The sequence below is a fragment of the Salvia miltiorrhiza genome, chromosome 4, assembly GCF_028751815.1.
Source record: "Salvia miltiorrhiza cultivar Shanhuang (shh) chromosome 4, IMPLAD_Smil_shh, whole genome shotgun sequence".
NCBI lineage: Eukaryota > Viridiplantae > Streptophyta > Magnoliopsida > Lamiales > Lamiaceae > Salvia > Salvia miltiorrhiza.
The window spans coordinates 47,827,594-47,847,303 of NC_080390.1; the positions used below are offsets into that span (position 1 = coordinate 47,827,594).

Consider the following 19,710-nt stretch of genomic DNA (forward strand, 5'->3'; position numbering starts at 1 on the left):
GCCGAGCTCTGGACACCCCAAATCGCGGCTTCCCACCTTCAAATCAAAACCCCAAATCACGGCCTCCCTCCTTCAAATCGCCACCGCAAATCGCGGCAAAAATTGCCACCCCAAATCGTCCCCAGATACAACAACAACCATTGCCTCTCTCCTTCTTTCGATTTGTGCGCGGCGGCTCCGGGTGTTTGGGGATGGGAGTAGATGGAGAAGGCGAAAGGGGTTTGGGGAGGGAGTGGGGTAGGTTTGGGAAGTGTTCGCAAATCAAGGGTTTGGTGAGCGTTGAGAGGGGTGGCGCGGCCACCGTGACGATCGGCGATGGATTCAGAATGGTAGCGAATGGGCTTGGGAGGTGGTGGTTGAGGGGGGAGGGGTCGGGGTGTTTGGGATAGGGTAGGTGATTTTTAATTTTCTTTTAAATTAATTATAAATACATAAGATTATTAAAAAAATAAAATAATGACATGTCATAGATGATTGTAATGTAATTGACATATCATAGGTGTTTGCCATGTGATCTTGTCAATTTTTTTAATTTTGAGAACATTAATAACAAATTATTGATTCCTATATTTTTACGCCGATTTTTCAATTGATGAAAATATCGCGAAATTTCAAAAAACTTTTGAATTTTACGGCAATTAACTCATATATTTTTTGTATTATTATTATAAGGCTAGTAGAATCCGTGTAATTTTGTTGTTTTTCGGAAATTTTACAAATGAATAAAGAAAAAAAAAAAAAATCATCACCCCTTTTCGATTAAGAGGGAACGTCACCGTTTGAGCAGCTCCGCCTAAGTCTAACAACCCAGTGCCGATACCCAAGAAGTGGTCGCTCCACAGTCGTCTCACTTGCCCCCATTTCTACACTAGAACCCAATCCTCCGCCGCCGCTGCTGCTCCCATTTTCCTAATTTCTTGATCCGCAACCATTGATGGGAAAAGGCGGTGGCTGTGTCCCTAGCAAGAAAAAGTTCCCCAAACGCACCACCGCCGCCGCCGCCGAGGATGACCACGAACTCCCCGAGTCTACCCCAGCTGCCACGGAGAGTACCGCCACCGCGCCGCCCGCAGACGAAGCAGTCGCCATTATCCCTCCCGAACACCCGCGTCGCAATGTCAGACTCTTCATAGTGTTCTACTCGATGTACGGGCACGTGGAGGGCCTCGCCCGGCGGATGAAGCAGGGCGCCGACAGCGTGCCCGGCGTCGAGGCCGTGCTCTACAGGGTGCCGGAGACGTTGACCGACGAAGTCCTCGCCAAAATGCGGGCCCCGCCCAAGGACGACTCGATTCCCGAGATCGGGTCGCCCGCGGATTTGGCTGGCGCCGACGGCTTCCTATTCGGGTTCCCCACGAGGTACGGGTGTATGGCTGCGCAGATGAAGGCGTTCTTCGATTCCACCGGCCAATTGTGGAGGGAGCAGAAGCTCGCCGGGAAGCCCGCCGGCTTCTTTGTCAGCACCGGGACTCAAGGTGGCGGCCAAGAAACCACTGCGTAAGCTCCTAATTTATGTTTACTTTCTTTTATTCTGTTGTGATTCGCATCATATCTTTATATTCCATACAAGGCATGATTATTGAATGACATTATAATGTGGCCAACGATCTATGAACATGAATTTGAAGATAGTTTGTCGGAGAGGGATCAAACTGCTCGTTGTGATGCTTTGAATTCGTTAATCAGCCTTTGATAGAAGTGTTTTGATATCTACTACTGTGGGAAATGAGTATGCTGATTCAGTAAAATCTTATGCAATTATATGTTCTACTTCTTTATAGTGCATTTTTAAAAATGTTGCCTTATTTCAACAAAAATGCAGATTAATGGTGGTGTTTTAATTCATTGGATTTTTCACATATATATTCACTTGTAGTTAGTAAATCCTAGATATGGAAATTTTGAAGTGACTTCTTATATCAGTGTTCATGAAACTTTGGAACAATAGTACTCGCTGGCTTCTGACCAAAGACCGACTGAGAAATTCCCGAATCCATCTGTGGCCAACTTAAAAGGTTTTGAAATTTTGGTTGTAGGTCTTCTGTATCAGTTGTATATGTGGTATGAAAAGGTTTAGTTCTAGTCTCTAGAAGAAGGAGACAACCTAAACAAGTAAGAGAAAGTCACGGAGCAGATAGGTTATGTTAAGGAAAAGCTATTATGAATTTTTTTTTCTTTCTTGGAAAATACCTAATCTTCTTACAAAGATCCATTTGGATACGGGTGAACTCCACGACCAACTCTCATTTGGAGAGTTGGAATTGACCTCATCTATTAGAAGCAACTGTGTATATTCATTGGAACTTTATGGGAAAAATCATTATTTTCAAAAAAGTGAAAGTTTAGAGATGCATGGAGTAGTAGCTGAAAAATTAAATTCGCACGGTCTGTTATAGAAAGTGCAATTTTAGATATTAACTTGTTTAGTGTTAGAACTTAGAAGTCCCGAAAACCCTGGTTCAATTTCATAGTTGGGAGTATATGACTATCTGGGAAAAAGCAATGTTGGAGTATTTTATTAGAATTACTAAAAGCTAGAAGCTTGCCTGAGCTTGTTTCTGCTCCATCTTGGTTTCAGCATCATTTAAGATAACTCGAAGTAGCACGACCATAATGAAGTAGGCCCATATTACATATGATATTATCCTTTTGTTTTCTAGGTCTTTTAGCAAATAAGCCACTCTCTTCTTTTAGTTTCTCTTTTTGAATGTATTTGTTGGTTTAATGGGATGGCTTAAAGAGCTTGAAGGGTGAATTAATTACTTGATCCAGTGTATATAATTCAGCATTCAGCTATTAGATTTGGGGCAAAACCCAAAACGAGGGAAATATCAAGGTAACTATGATGCCAGGATTATTTTGTTCCATAAGATTGCATCATCAGTCAAATCTATGCAACGCCTCTTATAATTAACTGAATTGGCAATGTAGTAAGTGGCTTTCTAAAAGCGTTGCACTCTTACAACTTGATCGCTGTAGTGTTTTCTCTGAGTACTAAGTTAACATAATGATGTCCCATCATCAAATTCTAAAACATGGATGAAGGTCTGACATTTGGCTTTAATGCTAGAATTGAATGAGATTTTGTTGCTTACTTAAGAAGAATGATTGAAAGTCTAGGATCTTATAAGAAATATATGGAGTTCTCATCATTGAAGATAGAATATTGGCATTGTTCTTTATTTCTGAACTATACTAGTATTACTTTTAGTGCTGTTATCAGTTGGATGCAACTGCTCCTGTATTAGATTTCTTTTTCACTTCTTTGTTTGATTGTGGTATTGTTTGCTTATGTGATTCAATCGAGTTAGTCGGGAAATGAAGAAGACTGACAGTGAAATTGTTGGGTGGGTGATTCAGTTGAATTTTTGGTGGTGTGCCTCTATTTAGCTTCTCGTAATAGTTACGTTGAAATTTGTACTCAGTTTGCAGTCTTTGGAATAATATGCTAAGACTGCATAGTGCATAGAGATACAAGTTAGTATTTCCCAGCATGTGCCTATGGTGTAAGTACTTTGTAATTTATATTTTATCTTGTCTCGTTAAATGCACATAGATCAGAGTATAATTATCTGAAGACCAACAGTTGGCCTCAGTAATCCTAAGAGAGAGGTGCCAATTTATATGTGATTTCACCACACATTATGATGCATCAGTGTTGTTTGTTGAATAAAAACCACAAAGTATTACCTACGCTCCTTTTATCTGAAACACCATGCAAGATGCATGCCTGAGTGATTATGCAAGACAGTTTGTCTGATGGCTGTTGTCTAAATTTGCAGTTGGACAGCGATTACCCAATTAGCTCATCACGGGATGCTATTTGTTCCAATTGGATACACATTTGGTGCGGGTATGTTCAGAATGGATTCCATTAGAGGTGGTTCTCCGTATGGAGCTGGGGTTTTCGCAGGTGACGGCACGAGGGAGCCAAGTGAAACGGAGCTGGCCCTTGCAGAGCACCAGGGCAACTACATGGCTGCCATAGTCAAGCGGTTAGCTCAGCCCTGACAGCTTCAAATTTGCAGGCCTCGAGTGTCATGTTTCATGATAGGTATTGCCATTTCACTTCATTATGAACCAAGAAAATCCCTGCCCATTTATCCATTGTTTTTTTTGTCGTCTTCAATTTAGATTTGTCTGCTCATTCAATTATTTTTAATGATTGGTTATGAATTGTATATGTGTTTACCTTTTTGGATGGATTACTGTGGAATAAGCTGTGGCGTTTGGCTTGCTTCCTAGTGTATATATACTGGATATTTCCTTCCCTTTTCGCCTTTTCTAGTGTTGCACCAAGTTGTTTGTGAAACTCGTCTCTCGTTCTATAAGTTTCATAAACACTTGTATACTAAGCCGAAAATAGATGAAATTAGTTGGTTTCCGATTTTCTAATGGAGTCCAAATCAAAAGTCTTAATCGATCGAAGTCAAACAAATTGTAATATATCAATTTGGCAACACTTTTGGATTACAGTTCAGTTATGTTACGATTGCGTAATAATTCCACCACACCCAGGAAATATTTCCTTAGTAATAGTCAAATAAGACGTAGCGATGTGCACACCCACAAAGTAAAACTCTCAAAGTCTTATCAGCTAAAAATGCTCACATTGTTATGTTGCAATTAAAAATACTCATCTTTATAAAAAAAAAATTAATCCTATACCTAAATTGCACTGAACTTCCTCTCATTAGTATATGTAAAGAGACTACTACTGCCAAACTTATTTGGCCCTAATCATTATATAATATGGTTTGAGATTCTTGGCTCCTACGTGGCACTATGAGAGAACTTTATTTCAAATCTCTGCAATTGTAGAGCCTTTAGCATAAATTTAAACATGAAAATCTCTTCAATATGGAAATCTCAAACTAAACATAGAAATTTCTTTATTTCTTTTTACTTTTTCCTTTTATTATCATTTTTATCTTGCTTTTTTCCTACAAAAATATTTTTTAGTTAATAAAAAATATTCAATATACTATCAAATTAAATATCGTGGCAAGAGTTTTAATTTGACATATAATATGTAAATAATAGATTTAAACTAAGAAATTCATACAAGCTAGAAGTGTTAAAATAATTCATTTTTCTTTCATCTCTCTCATTTTTTACACAATATAATTTTTATTTTATTTGAAAATATTATATATTATATTATATTATATTATATATATATTTGATTCATGGAATTCTAAGACTTGGTGAAATAAAATCAATATAACTATTCAAAAAGTATATAGTTTTCAATATTATAATTTTCTATAAACATATGTTATAATTTTCATGTTTTAATAATATACACAATCTTAACTTTGAATCTAAATTAGAAAAACGATTATAAATGAGCTTGGGTAATAAGTGGGTATTATTAAATATTACTTAATATAAACATCAAATTACATAAACTATTTTGTATTAATATAACACTGTAATACCTTTTCGATTTTGGTGGTAGTAAATGTTTAGATTATTAAGATATTACTTAAATACCAGATATTACTGTTGAGATTGAACATGGATATAAAAATATTTTAGATAATTGCATGTTATTAATAAATATTATATGTGATGTATTAATATATAATAATATTATTTAGTCGATATTGTTTTAGTACTTCGTATAATATTGTAGTACATTTTCAATATTGTCGTAGTAAATGTTGAGATTATTAATACTCCATTTGTCCCCCAAATAACTTCCTAAGAGGGAGAGGCATGAGTTTTAAGGCAAAATTGTTGAGTGTATTAGAAGTAGTGAAAAATTGTTAAACTACAATTATTCACAATCGGTTGTCAAAAGTTGTAACTAAAAAACAAAAAAATTGTAAAAACAAAAAGACAAAATAATAATAATAATAATAATAATAATAATAATAATAATAATAATAATAATAATAATAATAATAATAATAATAATAATAATAATAATAATAATAATAATAATAATAATAATAATAATAATAATAATAATAATAATAATAATAATAATAATAATGAATAACCTGTCATGTGCCTAGTGCATAGACCAACCTTAAACAATCAATTATCTCACTTATTATCATGACATGTTAATTATAAATATATATAAAAATAAATAATAGTATAATAAAATATATTTTAGGTTGAAGAAGATTATTGATAAAACATAATAGAAAATAATTTTTTATTAAAAGGTTAGGTTAAGATGGGTTGTTGATAAAGATAGTCTTATAATTAGTATTGAAAGTGGTGAAAATATGAAAAATAAGAATAATTAGGGTATTATTAGTGTTGGAGTAATGTCCCAAAATGGATATGAAGTTATTTAGGGGGACGTTCCAAAGAAGAAATATAGGAAATTATTTGGAGGACGGATGGAGTATATTCCAGTAGATATTACTATAAGAGATTGAGACATGAATGGGTACAAAAATATATTTAATTAAACTTAAGATTAATATGAGTATGTAAATTATAAACGGGAATAAATATATAAATTTGTAACAACTTATATTTATAAAATTAAATGAGTTCGTGTAACTAATCAAAATTGGGACGAGTATGAGTATTGGTGATGTATCAGCTCACCAACGTCCTAAAACTAGAAGATTAATGGAAGATCGGAACCTGAAGAATAAGGGCAGATGGATACTTCAACGTTCTTGAATGGAATAGTTCTTCAAGAATACAAGCGTATATTGGTAAAAACTAGAATTCCGTGCTCTATTCTATTACAGATGTGTTATTTATAAGGAACAAAGATGGAGGGGTAGAGTTGTCTTTTTCCTTCATGGCACGTGCTCGGTGCGTCCTCGATGTCGTTGTCACCGGTAACTGTCCTTGCTCCAACGGCTTTGCAGCTTTTGCATCCTTCAGAAGGTAGTTGGGAAACTCTCGCCCGCGCTAGCATCTTCGGGCACTTACATGGAGATAAGCCTGCGCTGTCTTCTTGGCTACGCTGATGTCTGCGCTGCCTTCTCGGAGGCGCTGATGTCTGCGCTGTCTTCTCGTCAACGCTGGCGTCTGCGCTGTCTTTTAGTCAGCGCTGGGTCTTCACTTTTTATCCTGCACTGTTAGTTTCCCAGTTTGTACAATAATCATTATAATAGTCAACGTTAATGCTAGTAAAATATGAAGTACAAATCAGGTGCTGCGCTGATGAGGACCTCATCCCTCATCAGCTACTCCCCCCTATTCTACGAAAAGAACTGGATTTTCACATGAGTTTTCGTAGATGAAAAGTGTTTGCTTTAAGGTATAAAGGAATGATTAGTACAAGAGAAAGTGGTAAGTAATCCAACGCAGGAGGGCTTCATGTTGTCACCTGCGCTGAACGTCATGGTACAGGCCTCGTCCCATCGTATTTAATGTTATCTGATGCTTTTGAGTACTTTGCTACGTCATCCCACGTTTCTACCTTTGTGAGGGTGAGATCTCAGCCCTCCAATTTTAACTGCCATCCTAGGGTGAAATCCCAACCTTCCTTTTCCCATTACACATTTCCCAACCCTAATAATTATTTTCCCTTTGCGTGACTGGTTGTGATATGTTAGGTAATTCGTGTTCCCTGTCCTGGGCTGGCACTGTGGTGGTTTTCTTGTGTGTTACGAGTGGGTTCGACCTCTCTCAGTGTGGTCGGGGTAATAAGAGGGGGCTGCACCCCTGCCAACTGACGGATTGTGGCATAGTTAAGCATCGCCAGCATTTGTTCAGTGATCGTGACATTAAGGAGCCCTTGTGTGGAGGTGGGCACTATGTTGACTGGTGCTGAAGTTCCAATCAGAGACTGTGTTGTCCCTGGAGTGGTCCCGGGAGGCCCCGAGGCCGGATTGTTAAAAGTGGTGAAACCTGGTGGTGTGAGTTCTGACAAGTTAATCCCTTGGGTCGAAGGGACCCCAGCTTTCCCATTTCCTGACTCTTCCGCAACCGTGTCGAAATCTTTAGCCAGATTCCTATAAGGATCATCAGTTCCCATGGTTGGTACCTGAAGAATAAGGGCATTAGCATAAGTACATATGAATAATTATTCCTGCGCAGTCGTCTTGCGTAGCCTTGTTTTCTCTACCCTTAGAATCATTGACTGCAATGGTGGGGCCCGTAAAACCCTAGAGAAACCCTGAAAAGATTCTTGAAGTGTACAGTTCATAAAAGCCCAGGAACTTCGGCCCATAAGATAATTTAGGATCAAACGTACAGATTCATCGAAAATAAAAGTTGTATAGAAAATCCTTCCTTATGACTGTTTATGATGGATATCTAATTTTCCGGGAAATAAACCCAGGAAATCATCGTCGCACCTGTTCTCCAAGATGCACCAAAATCACTAAGATGATGAAGAGCTCAATCGCAAAGTAACCACAACGAAGGGAAGCAGATATTAGATAGCGAAAATATCAAGAAGAAAGAAAGAGTTTAAACAACCTCCCATCACACACCAACAGGGGAATTGCAATGGTTATACTATATGAACACCTCCTGACAAGGGCGTTAAGCATATTAACAGAGAGTCCACCATGGACTCACTGGCCAAACATCATTCGGGAAAAGGGGAGTGCGCAAAGATTTGTGAACGACATGTAAACACAACAAGGAAATGTTGACGAGAGCCTCCAAAAATAAAATAAAGATAACTTCACCAAATATATCAGGGATCACATAAACTCATCACCTCCAGTATTTATCAAATAGCGAAAATTTCAACTCATCATGTAACAAAAATTTCGTTTTGCCATCATTCAAAAATGAAAGTTTTCATGCAAACATTCAAAGGGAAGCCAAATTTGTGTGCATGTGAAGGGATCCGCGCTGATTTGTGTTCACCTACCACCGATCCATGTTGAGGAAGAACAAGAACATGAAAAACAGGATTCACAAATCAACAACAACTCACGCCTTAACTCAAATTCCCACAGACGGCGCCAGTTGGTGATGTATCAGCTCACCAACGTCCTAAAACTAGAAGATTAATGGAAGATCGGAACCTGAAGAATAAGGGCAGATGGATACTTCAACGTTCTTGAATGGAATAGTTCTTCAAGAATACAAGCGTATATTGGTAAAAACTAGAATTCCGTGCTCTATTCTATTACAGATGTGTTATTTATGAGGAACAAAGATGGAGGGGTAGAGTTGTCTTTTTCCTTCATGGCACGTGCTCGGTGCGTCCTCGATGTCGTTGTCACCGGTAACTGTCCTTGCTCCAACGGCTTTGCAGCTTTTGCATTCTTCAGAAGGTAGTTGGGAAACTCTCGCCCGCGCTAGCATCTTCGGGCACTTACATGGAGATAAGCCTGCGCTGTCTTCTTGGCTACGCTGATGTCTGCGCTGCCTTCTCGGAGGCGCTGATGTCTGCGGTCTCTTCTCGTCAACGCTGGCGTCTGCGCTGTCTTTTAGTCAGCGCTGGGATCTTCACTTTTTATCCTGCACTGTTAGTTTCCCAGTTTGTACAATAATCATTATAATAGTCAACGTTAATGATTGTAAAATATGAAGTACAAATCAGGTGCTGCGCTGATGAGGACCTTATCCCTCATCAAGTATATACATTTTAGACGGGTAAGAACATTTATCAACATGCCTTTGTGGATTTTTTTTTCATATTTTAATTGTTTTGTTATTCAAATTATTTGGGTATGAGTAACATGCATTTTTGACGGGTACAAACGTTTTATCAACATGTTTGCATGATTTTTTTTATATATATATATAATTATCTCTTAATTTTGTATATAGATGTTTATTCTTTAATATTCGAGTCTCTAATGAGACGAATAACCGATTATTGTGATAAGTTATATTTGTAAATGTAAATATGTGTGGATATTTAACACAAATTACTATACATTTTTGTGATTAGAACAAATAGTAAAATTGTTATTTGTATAGCAAATTCATTACTTTAATATAAATATTATTTTATTAATTATAATTATAAATATAATTAGAATTTCGGCCGATGACACACTAGTTTGTACAAATTCGCCTTCCACCAATTATAATAAAGTTAGACTACTACTGCCAAACTTTTTTTTAGAAGCGTACTACGTACTATAAAACTTTTATTTGGCCCTAATTTGTACAAATTCGCCTTCCACCAATTAATATATCAATCAATATGTTAAAGAAGTATAGCTTACTTGTTTTACTTTTTGACAGATTAACTGTACATTTGTAAAAATTTCTATTTATATAGAAAAGGATCAAATAAAAAAAATTATTTCTCAAGTTAATCTATATATATTAAAGTAAAAATCCTGGTTACAAAAAATTCCTTTCAAAGCCATTGGTTTTGATGCGGAGTAAAATCTGTTAGTCGTGATATGACATTTGTGTTTCACGCCTTAAGTAAAGGATAGCTAGTGAGAGAATATGGGTATATGGACGTGAATTTCACTCGCGTAGAATAACATTCACAGAATTGTGTGTTTTATTTATTTTGTTTTTATCTTATTTATTATTTACAGCGACTGACACTTTTACAAAGTTGTGAGTTGCTACCTTGACGAATAATACCTATAGGGCTGGGATAACAACTGCGTTTACTTTGATAGATAAATTTATCCATAAAAAATAAAGAATAATAAAAAATTATGTCTTAAAATGTCTCATTTTTTTTTAACATTTGACACAAAAGAGATGTTCACCATTTTTCATTCTTTATTTTCACTTCAAGAATGGATAATATTATCCATCATTGAAGTGAAAATAAGGAATGAAAAATGGGGAACATCTCTTTTGTGTTAAATATTAAAAAAAAAATGAGACATTTTAAAGCATAATTTTTTATTAGCCATCATATTCTATAGATAAATTTATCATTGAAAATAAAAGCATCCAATAATAGCTATAGGGGTGTAATCAAATTAAGTCGCGGTCTAATTGTCCAGCCGTGCTATAAGAAGATAAATTGTCAATTGACAATAAGGGGCCGTTATTTTGATTACCAACAGTATATGTGGAGTACATGAAAGGACCAAAATCCCTCTCTATGTAATGACTATAAATAGTGAACCGATCGTGTCTTGTAATTTTTACGCACGAGATATTAATCAAGTTCTTTGGTTGATAGTTGTTGTATTATTTCTGCAAGGCTTTCTTATCAGGTGATTAACATTCAATTTTAACGATTTATTTTATATTCCCCATCTACGGATTCAACGGGTTTATCGAATGAATATTAAATATTTTCATAGGCCATAATTGCTACCCTTTAAATATTTTCACAATAAATACAAAAAATATTTACAAAAGTCAAGTATCATTTAGTGATGGCTTCTATATATATATATTCTATCTAGGAGTATATATTAAAGCAAGAATTTGAGGTGCATAGCTTTTCCGCCAAAAGTCTTAGTCATTAAATATTAAATGTTGTTCTAAATTCTCTCTTTATTTTTGAACTTTTAAGTTTTGTTTTCTAGTACAAAATTTCTTTATCTAAATTTTCTTTCTATTCGTATTTTTAATTTGTTTTCTAAAATCTCAAGTTTCAAACAAATAATGATTAATTTTCACTGCTTCAAATAATTTATGTTTCGATAAGCTTAACTCTTCAATTTTTTTATATTTTTATTCTTTCGATTTCTTTTTCTTTCTTTCTTTCTTTCATTTTGCCCAGTTTCTCTTATATATATATACTTAAAATCTTTGTATTAATGTATTTTTTTGTCCTTCTATAATTTTTTTTTCAACGCATCGTCATTGTTTAATGGAGTTCTTGAAGGAAAGGCTTCACCGATCATATTTGAAGCCAATGGCTCCTACTACATGATGGGGTATTACTTGACCGACAACATCTACTCCGATTGACCCACTTTTGTGCAGAGTCTTCCATTTTCGTTTAACGAGAAGAATAGGATATTCAAGTTGATGCAAGAAGTGGCTCGGAAAGACATCAAATGAGCTTTTGGCGTCCTACAATCTCGTTGAGCAATCGTCAAAGGACCAACTCACCTTTGAAATGTTGAAGTTAAATTTTAGTGAAATTTTGAATTTAAAAATTGAAGAGTTAAAATGAAAATAAAAATAGAGAAATTAAAGCCAATTTTAAAGCCTTTGCATTAGAAGGCGGAGGCTTTAAGGTGTGGACAACCCCATTAAAGCTCTTTTATAGCCCCCGCATGCTCTTAGTCCCAAATTCTAAAATTCATTTGAAGAAATTAGAAACTCCAAGAAAATTCAAGAGGATTGTTGTTAACAATTTTGTCAATTCCAAGTTCATATTTAATCCCTTTCTTGTTTTTGTTTATCCTTTTTATACTTACATAATTCTAATGTTAGTATTAATTATTTTTCATATTTTCATCTTAATCTCAATCATCAAGGTGCAACACATCTCAATCATTAATTTATTCATGTGTTGTTGTTCTTTTAACGATTATTGATTTATTGTCTTATTGATTGTTTGATTTGAGTTATATCAAGTTTTTATTTTATGTATTTGCTGTGGCTTGACTATTAAGCACGATTCCTCAAAAAATATCATTCTGGAAGTGAGAAAAGGAAAAAAAAAAAAAATCGACTATAAGAACTCACTTAATCGCAAATGAGTGCTATAGATAAATTGTTCGTTAAAAGTAAAAATTCTAGTGACAAATTAAAGTTAAAAATTCAAATGTGTATATTGAGAAAGCTGCAAATTCAAGAGTGTCTGTTGAAGTTGAGGATATTAGTGAGAATACAGATAACTTAAGCGATCATGAAAATATTCTTAATATGCCGAATCACGAACATAGAGATAATAATGAACATTTTATTCCTCCATGTGATATATATGTGAACTGAGAAATTCGGATAATATTGATAATAATGCACACCACATTTTAGTTGAAAAAAATAGCCTATTAAATAAATTAATCTTGTATTTTCATTAGACAATGCGTCTAGACATTTTTCTCATGCTCAATATACTAAAAAATTAAGCAATGTGAGATGCAAGATTGCAAGTGATTAGTATATAATAAACATATGAATACTTCCCACACAAAAGTGAGAAAACTAACCACACTATGCGGGAATTGAACCCAATACCTCTCACAAAGGAGAGTCTTTGGGTGCCTCAACTTTGCCACTTGAGCTAGGTCTCATCGGCAAAATAACCATTTTACTTAAGCAAAGGTTAATTGTATCCATAAAATTAATAATGTATTAGTTATAAATATTCTTACCAAAATACCCTTATATTTATTTTATTTTAAATTTATCAATATTTTAAAAATCTTAAAATTTTCAGTTAAATTATTAAATTGAAATCAGAAAAGAAAATCAAATTAAAAAGTTAATAAAAAAAACTACCACCCACCCCAACCCCCTAGATTTCCCGTCGCCTCTCCCCCACCTTCTTGGCCTCCCTCTACTATGCATGCGCAGACCTTGAGCCGCCGCCGCTTTATCGCCACCTCTGATATTCACATGCATCATTATCGTCACCAATCATTTCCACCATTAATTTTTACATCAATCATTGAAATTGGAGAATGAGAGAAGGAGGGATTGTGGAGTGGATAATTGGGAAATGGGAGAAGAAGAAAATTGATGGAGGTGGGATGGGGCAGAGGCCGTGGGTTGGGAAATTGGGAAGGGAACAAGGAATCGGTGGAGGTGGTACCGTGGGAAAGAGGCTAACAGGGTGGGGAAATTGTGGGTACAGAAAGGGTTTTGGGGAGGTACGGTTTTTTTCCTTTTTTTTGGGTTTTTGTTTGTTAAATTTCAATTATGTTTGAGACCTTAGACGGGGGATACCGATTGGCCGGTTGAGGAAGAGAAGGCAGAAACAAGTCTATCTTATACTCGCCTGTATACAGGAAGTGCCTTACCAAGAAACTAATAAAGGCAATACAAGAAGGGGCCACAAGAACCCGTGAGTCCATGTTCTAATGTCCCTCGTTCTGTTCCTTATCTTTTTTGTCTAGCTCATATTCGTTTTTTTACGTAGTTCAGTTTCAAGATCAGAAGGAATCTGCCGGTTACTCTAGCGGGAAGAGATTCCCATGCTGACCGACAAATCCACACTGGTCCTAAGTATAGGTAGATTAGCCGAATTAAGAGTTCCATCTTGCTTTCGGTTCTTCTACCTAGGATTAGAAGGAAAACAGAGGGAAGCCCTCGTATTACATTTTTTAATTAATTTTCATTATTTTTATTATAATTTCATTAAGTATAGAGTAGTCTATTTACTCAAAAATTAAATTAGATTTAATATTTTCTTATTTCTATGGTTAAAATTAACCTTTTGTTAACTAAAGTGGTTATTTCTAAGTATTAACACTAGTATATTATGTATTGACATTTCATTTTAATAAGTGGCCTATTAAATTAGGATATTAAAAAAAATATATGACCATTGAATTGGGACGGAGGAAGTATTATTTTTTTTGTAAATTATTTAAAAATAAATAAGTAGAGAAATTGCCATGTAAGGAGATGAAAATATCTTAATTAAAAATCCTAATACATGGTATATAGATAGAAGGCCATTTTTATTGTGTAAACAAAAGCATGTATGAGAATTAAGTAGAAGATATGTTGGCAAGCAGGTCACACAATGTCGTGTGGGATGGCCCACCCACCTTGAGGGCCTCAACGGCGGTCATCCTGAGCTGCCTAGCCTTGCCCCTCAAACGCCGCCCTTGTTCTCCCTCCATCAAAGCCCTCACCATCATCTCTATCTCCTCCCTTCCCACCACCTGCGACGTCGGCAGCGCCCGCGGCCGCAGCGCTACGCCAACCTCCTCGGCCAGCAGGGCGGCGTTCATCTTCTGCTCAGCGTAAAGCGGCCACGCGATCAATGGCAGGCCGTTGGTGATGCCCTCCAGAGTGGAGTTCCATCCGCAGTGCGACAGAAATCCTCCCACCGCGGGATGGCTTAGTATCTCCGCTTGCGGGGCCCAATTGGGGACTAGCAACCCTAGGTTTTGCGTTCGGCTGAGAAAGCCTTGCGGCAAATAGTCCAGCGTGGCATCATCGTGACCGTTGGTCACCCTGAAAAATGCGTCGTCCACGGCGCCTTGGGTGGGGTGGCGCACCACCCAAATAAATCTCTGCCGGCTCAGCTCCAGCCCCCAAGCTAGCTCCGTCATCTGCTGTTGCGATAACACTCCGCCACTGCCAAACGACACCAAGACTACCGATTCATGCGGTTGCCGGTCCAACCAGCGGACCAGATCGGAATCCCGGTTTCCCGGTTCAACCTCTCTCGTAAGCGGTCCGATCGGGTGAACCGGGATCCGGTTCTCGGCTAAAGCTTGGATTGTTTTGGGTTCCAAATCCTTCCATGAGTTGATCAAAACACCGTCGCATAAAGGAATGTTGGTACAAACCTTGAGGTACTCCTGGTACTGCTGATCTTTCCGGTCGAGCATGGGGTCGACTAAGTCCTCCGGTCGGACCGGTTTGCAGCCCGGGATTTGGATGGGATCTGTTTGATCAACGTAGTCACCCGGGATTTGTTGATGAAGAAGCGGACTGTGTAGGAGTAGAGCTGTGAACCAGGCATTGGAAGGGATGTAAACGTAGTTAGGCATGTTGAACTCGGCAGCGATGTGCAGTGCATCGGTGCCGAAGTGGTCGACGAAGAGGGCGTGGGGACGGGGGTCCATGGCGGCGCGGATGGACGGGAGGGATTCGCGGACCATTAGGCAGAGCTGGGTGACGACTTTGGCGGAGGAATCGATTAGGTGAGAGATATCGACAGGAGGGAGCTCCAGTATTTGAACTAGTGGGTGGAGGGGGAGCTTCAGGAGCTCCCACACCGGCGGCGACGCGGCGGTCGTCACTAGAAGAACGCTCACCCTGACGCCGTGCTGGGTGGCGAGGCGGTTGCCCAGAAGCAGCACCGGGATTAGGTGGCCCATTCCGGGACTCGATAGTATAGCAACATGAAGATTGGCCCAAGAGCTATCCATCAAGTGCCGGCTCTACAAGGATATTTTTGTGGAGTCGTATTAAATAAGTCTCATCTACCTTACCTTAAGTACTGTGTTTGGATGCGACAAAATGAAGATTAAGTTTTCTCTTTAGTTGTAAATTTATCATGAAAAAATAAGGGATAATCAAAATTTCACCCGTAAATCTTTTATTTCTTTTTCTTCATTTTCTACTTAACCTTTATTCAATCCTCATTTTCATTATAAATGAAAAATAATATTATCACACCATTTTTGGAAGGATAATTTATAGTGCAAAGGGGAAATGAGTAAGAGTCGAATAAAAAATAAGAAAAAAAAAAAGAAATAATTTAAAGACTGAAATATTATTTATTATTTATTTTTTCACGACAAATTTATAATTAAAGAGAATTCAACCTGGATTGTGACGTTTGGAATTTGATTGAGAGCTATGTACATAAAATAAAACGTGTCAGTATGAGTGGGACGTACAAAAAGAGAAATAGAGAGGTTCATGAATCATACTTAATAAGCAAACATGTGAAAGTGTGAATGAATACTATAGTAGAATTATTTATTCTTGTGGCTCAATGATATCCATCCATTTTAAGTCAATGATGAGGATATGCATTATCCACCCGCATCTGATATGCATTATACTTGCAATATCTCCATCCCGCATCTCGGAAACAAAATAGTGAGATAGCGAGACCAAGAAAATAAGGAGATCCGTGTTTGGTTCGATTTTAAGATAATCAGTGCAACAGATTCGGACAGTTGAGTCCACTTTTTAAGTTCCTAAACCGGGAAACTATAAACATCTATCTTTCGTTAGATTTCACTTAATTTTTTTTTTTTTTGAAACACAACAAACGGAATATGATTAAGAAGAGTCAGAGAATACAATATTTAGAAGCCAATTAGGAAAATTGGCCTTCCAAATAACAGCATCAGAAACAGAAAAAGAAAACTGAGCCAACTCATGAGCCGTTCTGCTTGCATCTCGCCGCATATGCAAGAAATCCACCACAATGTACTGTCGAGCATGAGAAAACGCCTCCCACAGATCGTAGCAGAGAGAATCAGAACCATGGGAAGAGTCGTGAAGAACGTGAACAGCAAGAAGAGAGTCGGTATAAACAACAACCGGTCCCGTATCATTTTCCAGACAAAACCCAATAGCAATAAGAATTGCATGAAGTTCCCCAAGCAAAATCGTTTCGGTGTGGCCAATCGTTAGATTTCACTTAATTTAAAGCATCAATAAAATGGTATAATTTATACAATTCATTTTAAAACGATTATTTTATCGTTAATTGTGTCATTTTTCATGTTATTTTAGTTATAGTTTTATTGCAGAGTCGTGTAGCTTAGCGTGATTTTTTATCTTATTTTGTTGAGTTGAGCTTACATTGTCGATTTTATTGATTTAGGTACTCATGAGTTGAAATGGAATAAAACAATGTCGAAATGTGGAGATCTTAAAGATGAAACGAAACATTAAGGCTGCATGCGTTTATTTTGATGGATAAATTTATCCATAAAAAATGATGAATAACAAAAAATTATGCCTTAAAATGTCCTATTTCTTTTCCAACATTTGACACAAAAGAGATATTTATCATTTTTCCTTCCTTATTTTCACTTCAATGATGAATGATATTATCCATCCATTTTTGTGAAAAGAAAAAAAGAAAAATGGTAAACATCTTTTTTGCGTGTCAAATATTGAAAAAGAAAGAAGACATTTCAAGACATAAATAAGTTTTTTTATACTTTTTTGTTTGTCTTAATTTTCATCTATTTCAGATTATATGAATATTTTTTTGTTGTAATTTTTCATACTGCTCAATTAAGTTAATTTTGTATCTTCTAAATATTTTATATTTGTTAGTCATATAGCTGCTGAAATAAGATTTTATTAAAAAGAAAAAAGAAACAACAACGGAAAACCGAAAACCCTTGAAAGCACAAAGCTGCAGACTAAGGGCCGAGCCTCGTTAAAACCTCATAACAGTAGAGGAAAAAGAGTACTCGTCAAGGACCAAGGTTGACAGAGCTGAGTTAGGAGGTCTCAAGGATTCCGGCCGAACCATTACCCTTAGGCCTCCCGGCTCAAAACCGATCCAGAACGAAGAGAAAAAAAACCCAAAAAAAATTAAGCGAAGCGAGTAAAATATGGAATAGAAACATCCTCCTTGACAAAATCATTTAAACCAGCAATGGCATGAGGCCAAAAACCCTCTTCCCTAGCTTGAGAAGCAAAAAAATCCGCCGATCTGTTGCCCTCACAAAAAATGTGAGAAATGCGCCATGTGAAAGTATGGAGTTTGGAGAGAGCGAGCTGCCACCGAGGCTTGAATCTCCAAGGAACCGTTTGAGAGAGCGACTGAAGGAGCTGAACCACGTAAGAAGAATCCGACTCAAACCAAACTCTCTCCCATTTGGATTTGTTAGTCATATAGATAAAATATAAATAAACTGTTCAATAAATATTTATAATATTATTAAAATATTTATATATATTGATAATATTTATTATTAAAATAGACTTTAAGATATTTATTTATATATTTATTCTTTCTTGAATATTTAATCAACATATATAAAACAATTGAAATTTAAGATTAATCAACCATTATGATTGTGTATCAATTATAATCCCAACAAATTAATTACTAACATTATAATTTATTGCATTAGTAATTTTTAATCTCTAAAAATATTTTATAGGTAATAGTTATATTGCATATATAATTTTTTTTGAATGAAATATGTAGGGGGTTGTATTCGTTCAGGATTTTTATAGATTTCTGCAGATTTTTAAAATCTGAGTGTATTAGTTCAAGACTTTTAAAAGTCTTTTAAAATCTGAGTGTATTACTTCAAGACTTTTAAAAGTCTTTTAAAATCTGGGTGTATTCGTTCAATACTTTTAAAAGTCTATGAAAATCTAGGTGTATTCGTTAATCTACGGACTTTTAAGTTGGAATGATTTTCATTGATTTCGTTCAAAAAAATAGGCATCAACAAATCTGACCAAACACCACGAGAATTCACAAATCTGCCAAAATCACGCGCTCGCTGGGTTCCAGCGCCCGCGGCAAAGAAGCCAGCGGCCGCTGGACCCAGCGCTGGAGCCTGACGAAGCCAGCGGTCGCTGGCATGCAGCGCGCGCTGGGTCTGCCGCGATCGGACAAGCCAGCGGTCGCTGGGTATCCAGCGCTCGTGGATGCTAGCGGCCGCTGGCTTTGTTTCTATCGCCCGTGGGTGCCCAGCACTCGCTGAATTTGTGGAATTCAAATCCGAAAATATCACGTCAAATTCTTGCAAATTCATTAAAAATCCCATCAAGAATTCATTCAAAATCATGAAGAATTTGTCAGAATTCTATAGACTTTTAAAATCCACGGACTTTTAAAGTCTATAAAAATCCAGAACGAATACACCCCCCGTAGTAACATATTTTTCTGTAAAATTATCACACATGTTCAGTAAATATAAATAAAATATTTAGTAAATGTAGGTATTGGAGATGTAACAAATGATGGTGATAATGATGATTATGCATCTATCGATCTTCTTGAGTATATATTTCTTAAATTATCTGAAGTTATAATAAAAGACGTCATTTCAAACACTTACCCGTACTACTCTAACAACATCCACAATAATTTTTATTTCAAAGAACAAGCAATAATTTTTATACCCATATATTGTACAATATAAATTTCAATATCCATATAATATTAATAAATAATTAAATTTTAAATATAAAAATATTTTAAAATAATATATTTATTATTAAAAAATATTGTTTATTGTGTATCACATGGGAGCA

At 36.3% G+C, this 19,710-nt stretch overlaps 2 protein-coding genes across 2 annotated transcripts; one reads left to right on the forward strand and one right to left on the reverse strand.

The window, feature by feature from the left end:
- Positions 1-595: 595 nt before the first annotated feature.
- LOC131023918 (probable NAD(P)H dehydrogenase (quinone) FQR1-like 2) lies at positions 596-4,271 on the forward strand. The gene is made up of 2 exons (XM_057953569.1): positions 596-1,497; positions 3,783-4,271. Exons 1-2 carry the CDS (start codon positions 935-937, stop codon positions 4,009-4,011), a joined length of 792 nt encoding a protein of 263 aa, XP_057809552.1. The 5' UTR covers positions 596-934; the 3' UTR covers positions 4,012-4,271.
- Positions 4,272-14,391: 10,120 nt separating this feature from the next.
- LOC131023919 (anthocyanidin 3-O-glucosyltransferase 5) lies at positions 14,392-16,231 on the reverse strand. Its single transcript, XM_057953571.1, has one exon. The coding sequence runs from the start codon at positions 15,885-15,887 to the stop codon at positions 14,493-14,495; it is 1,395 nt and encodes a 464-aa protein (XP_057809554.1). The 5' UTR covers positions 15,888-16,231; the 3' UTR covers positions 14,392-14,492.
- Between the last annotated feature and the right edge of the window lie 3,479 nt (positions 16,232-19,710).

Excerpts from the sequence above, each read along its gene's own strand:
- LOC131023918 (XM_057953569.1), top strand. The coding sequence starts at position 935 with ATGGGAAAAGGCGGTGGCTGTGTCCCTAGCAAGAAAAAGTTCCCCAAA. Across the intron at positions 1,498-3,782 it reads GGCGGCCAAGAAACCACTGC|TTGGACAGCGATTACCCAAT; the intron begins GTAAGCTCCTAA and ends CTAAATTTGCAG.
- LOC131023919 (XM_057953571.1), bottom strand. The coding sequence starts at position 15,887 with ATGGATAGCTCTTGGGCCAATCTTCATGTTGCTATACTATCGAGTCCC.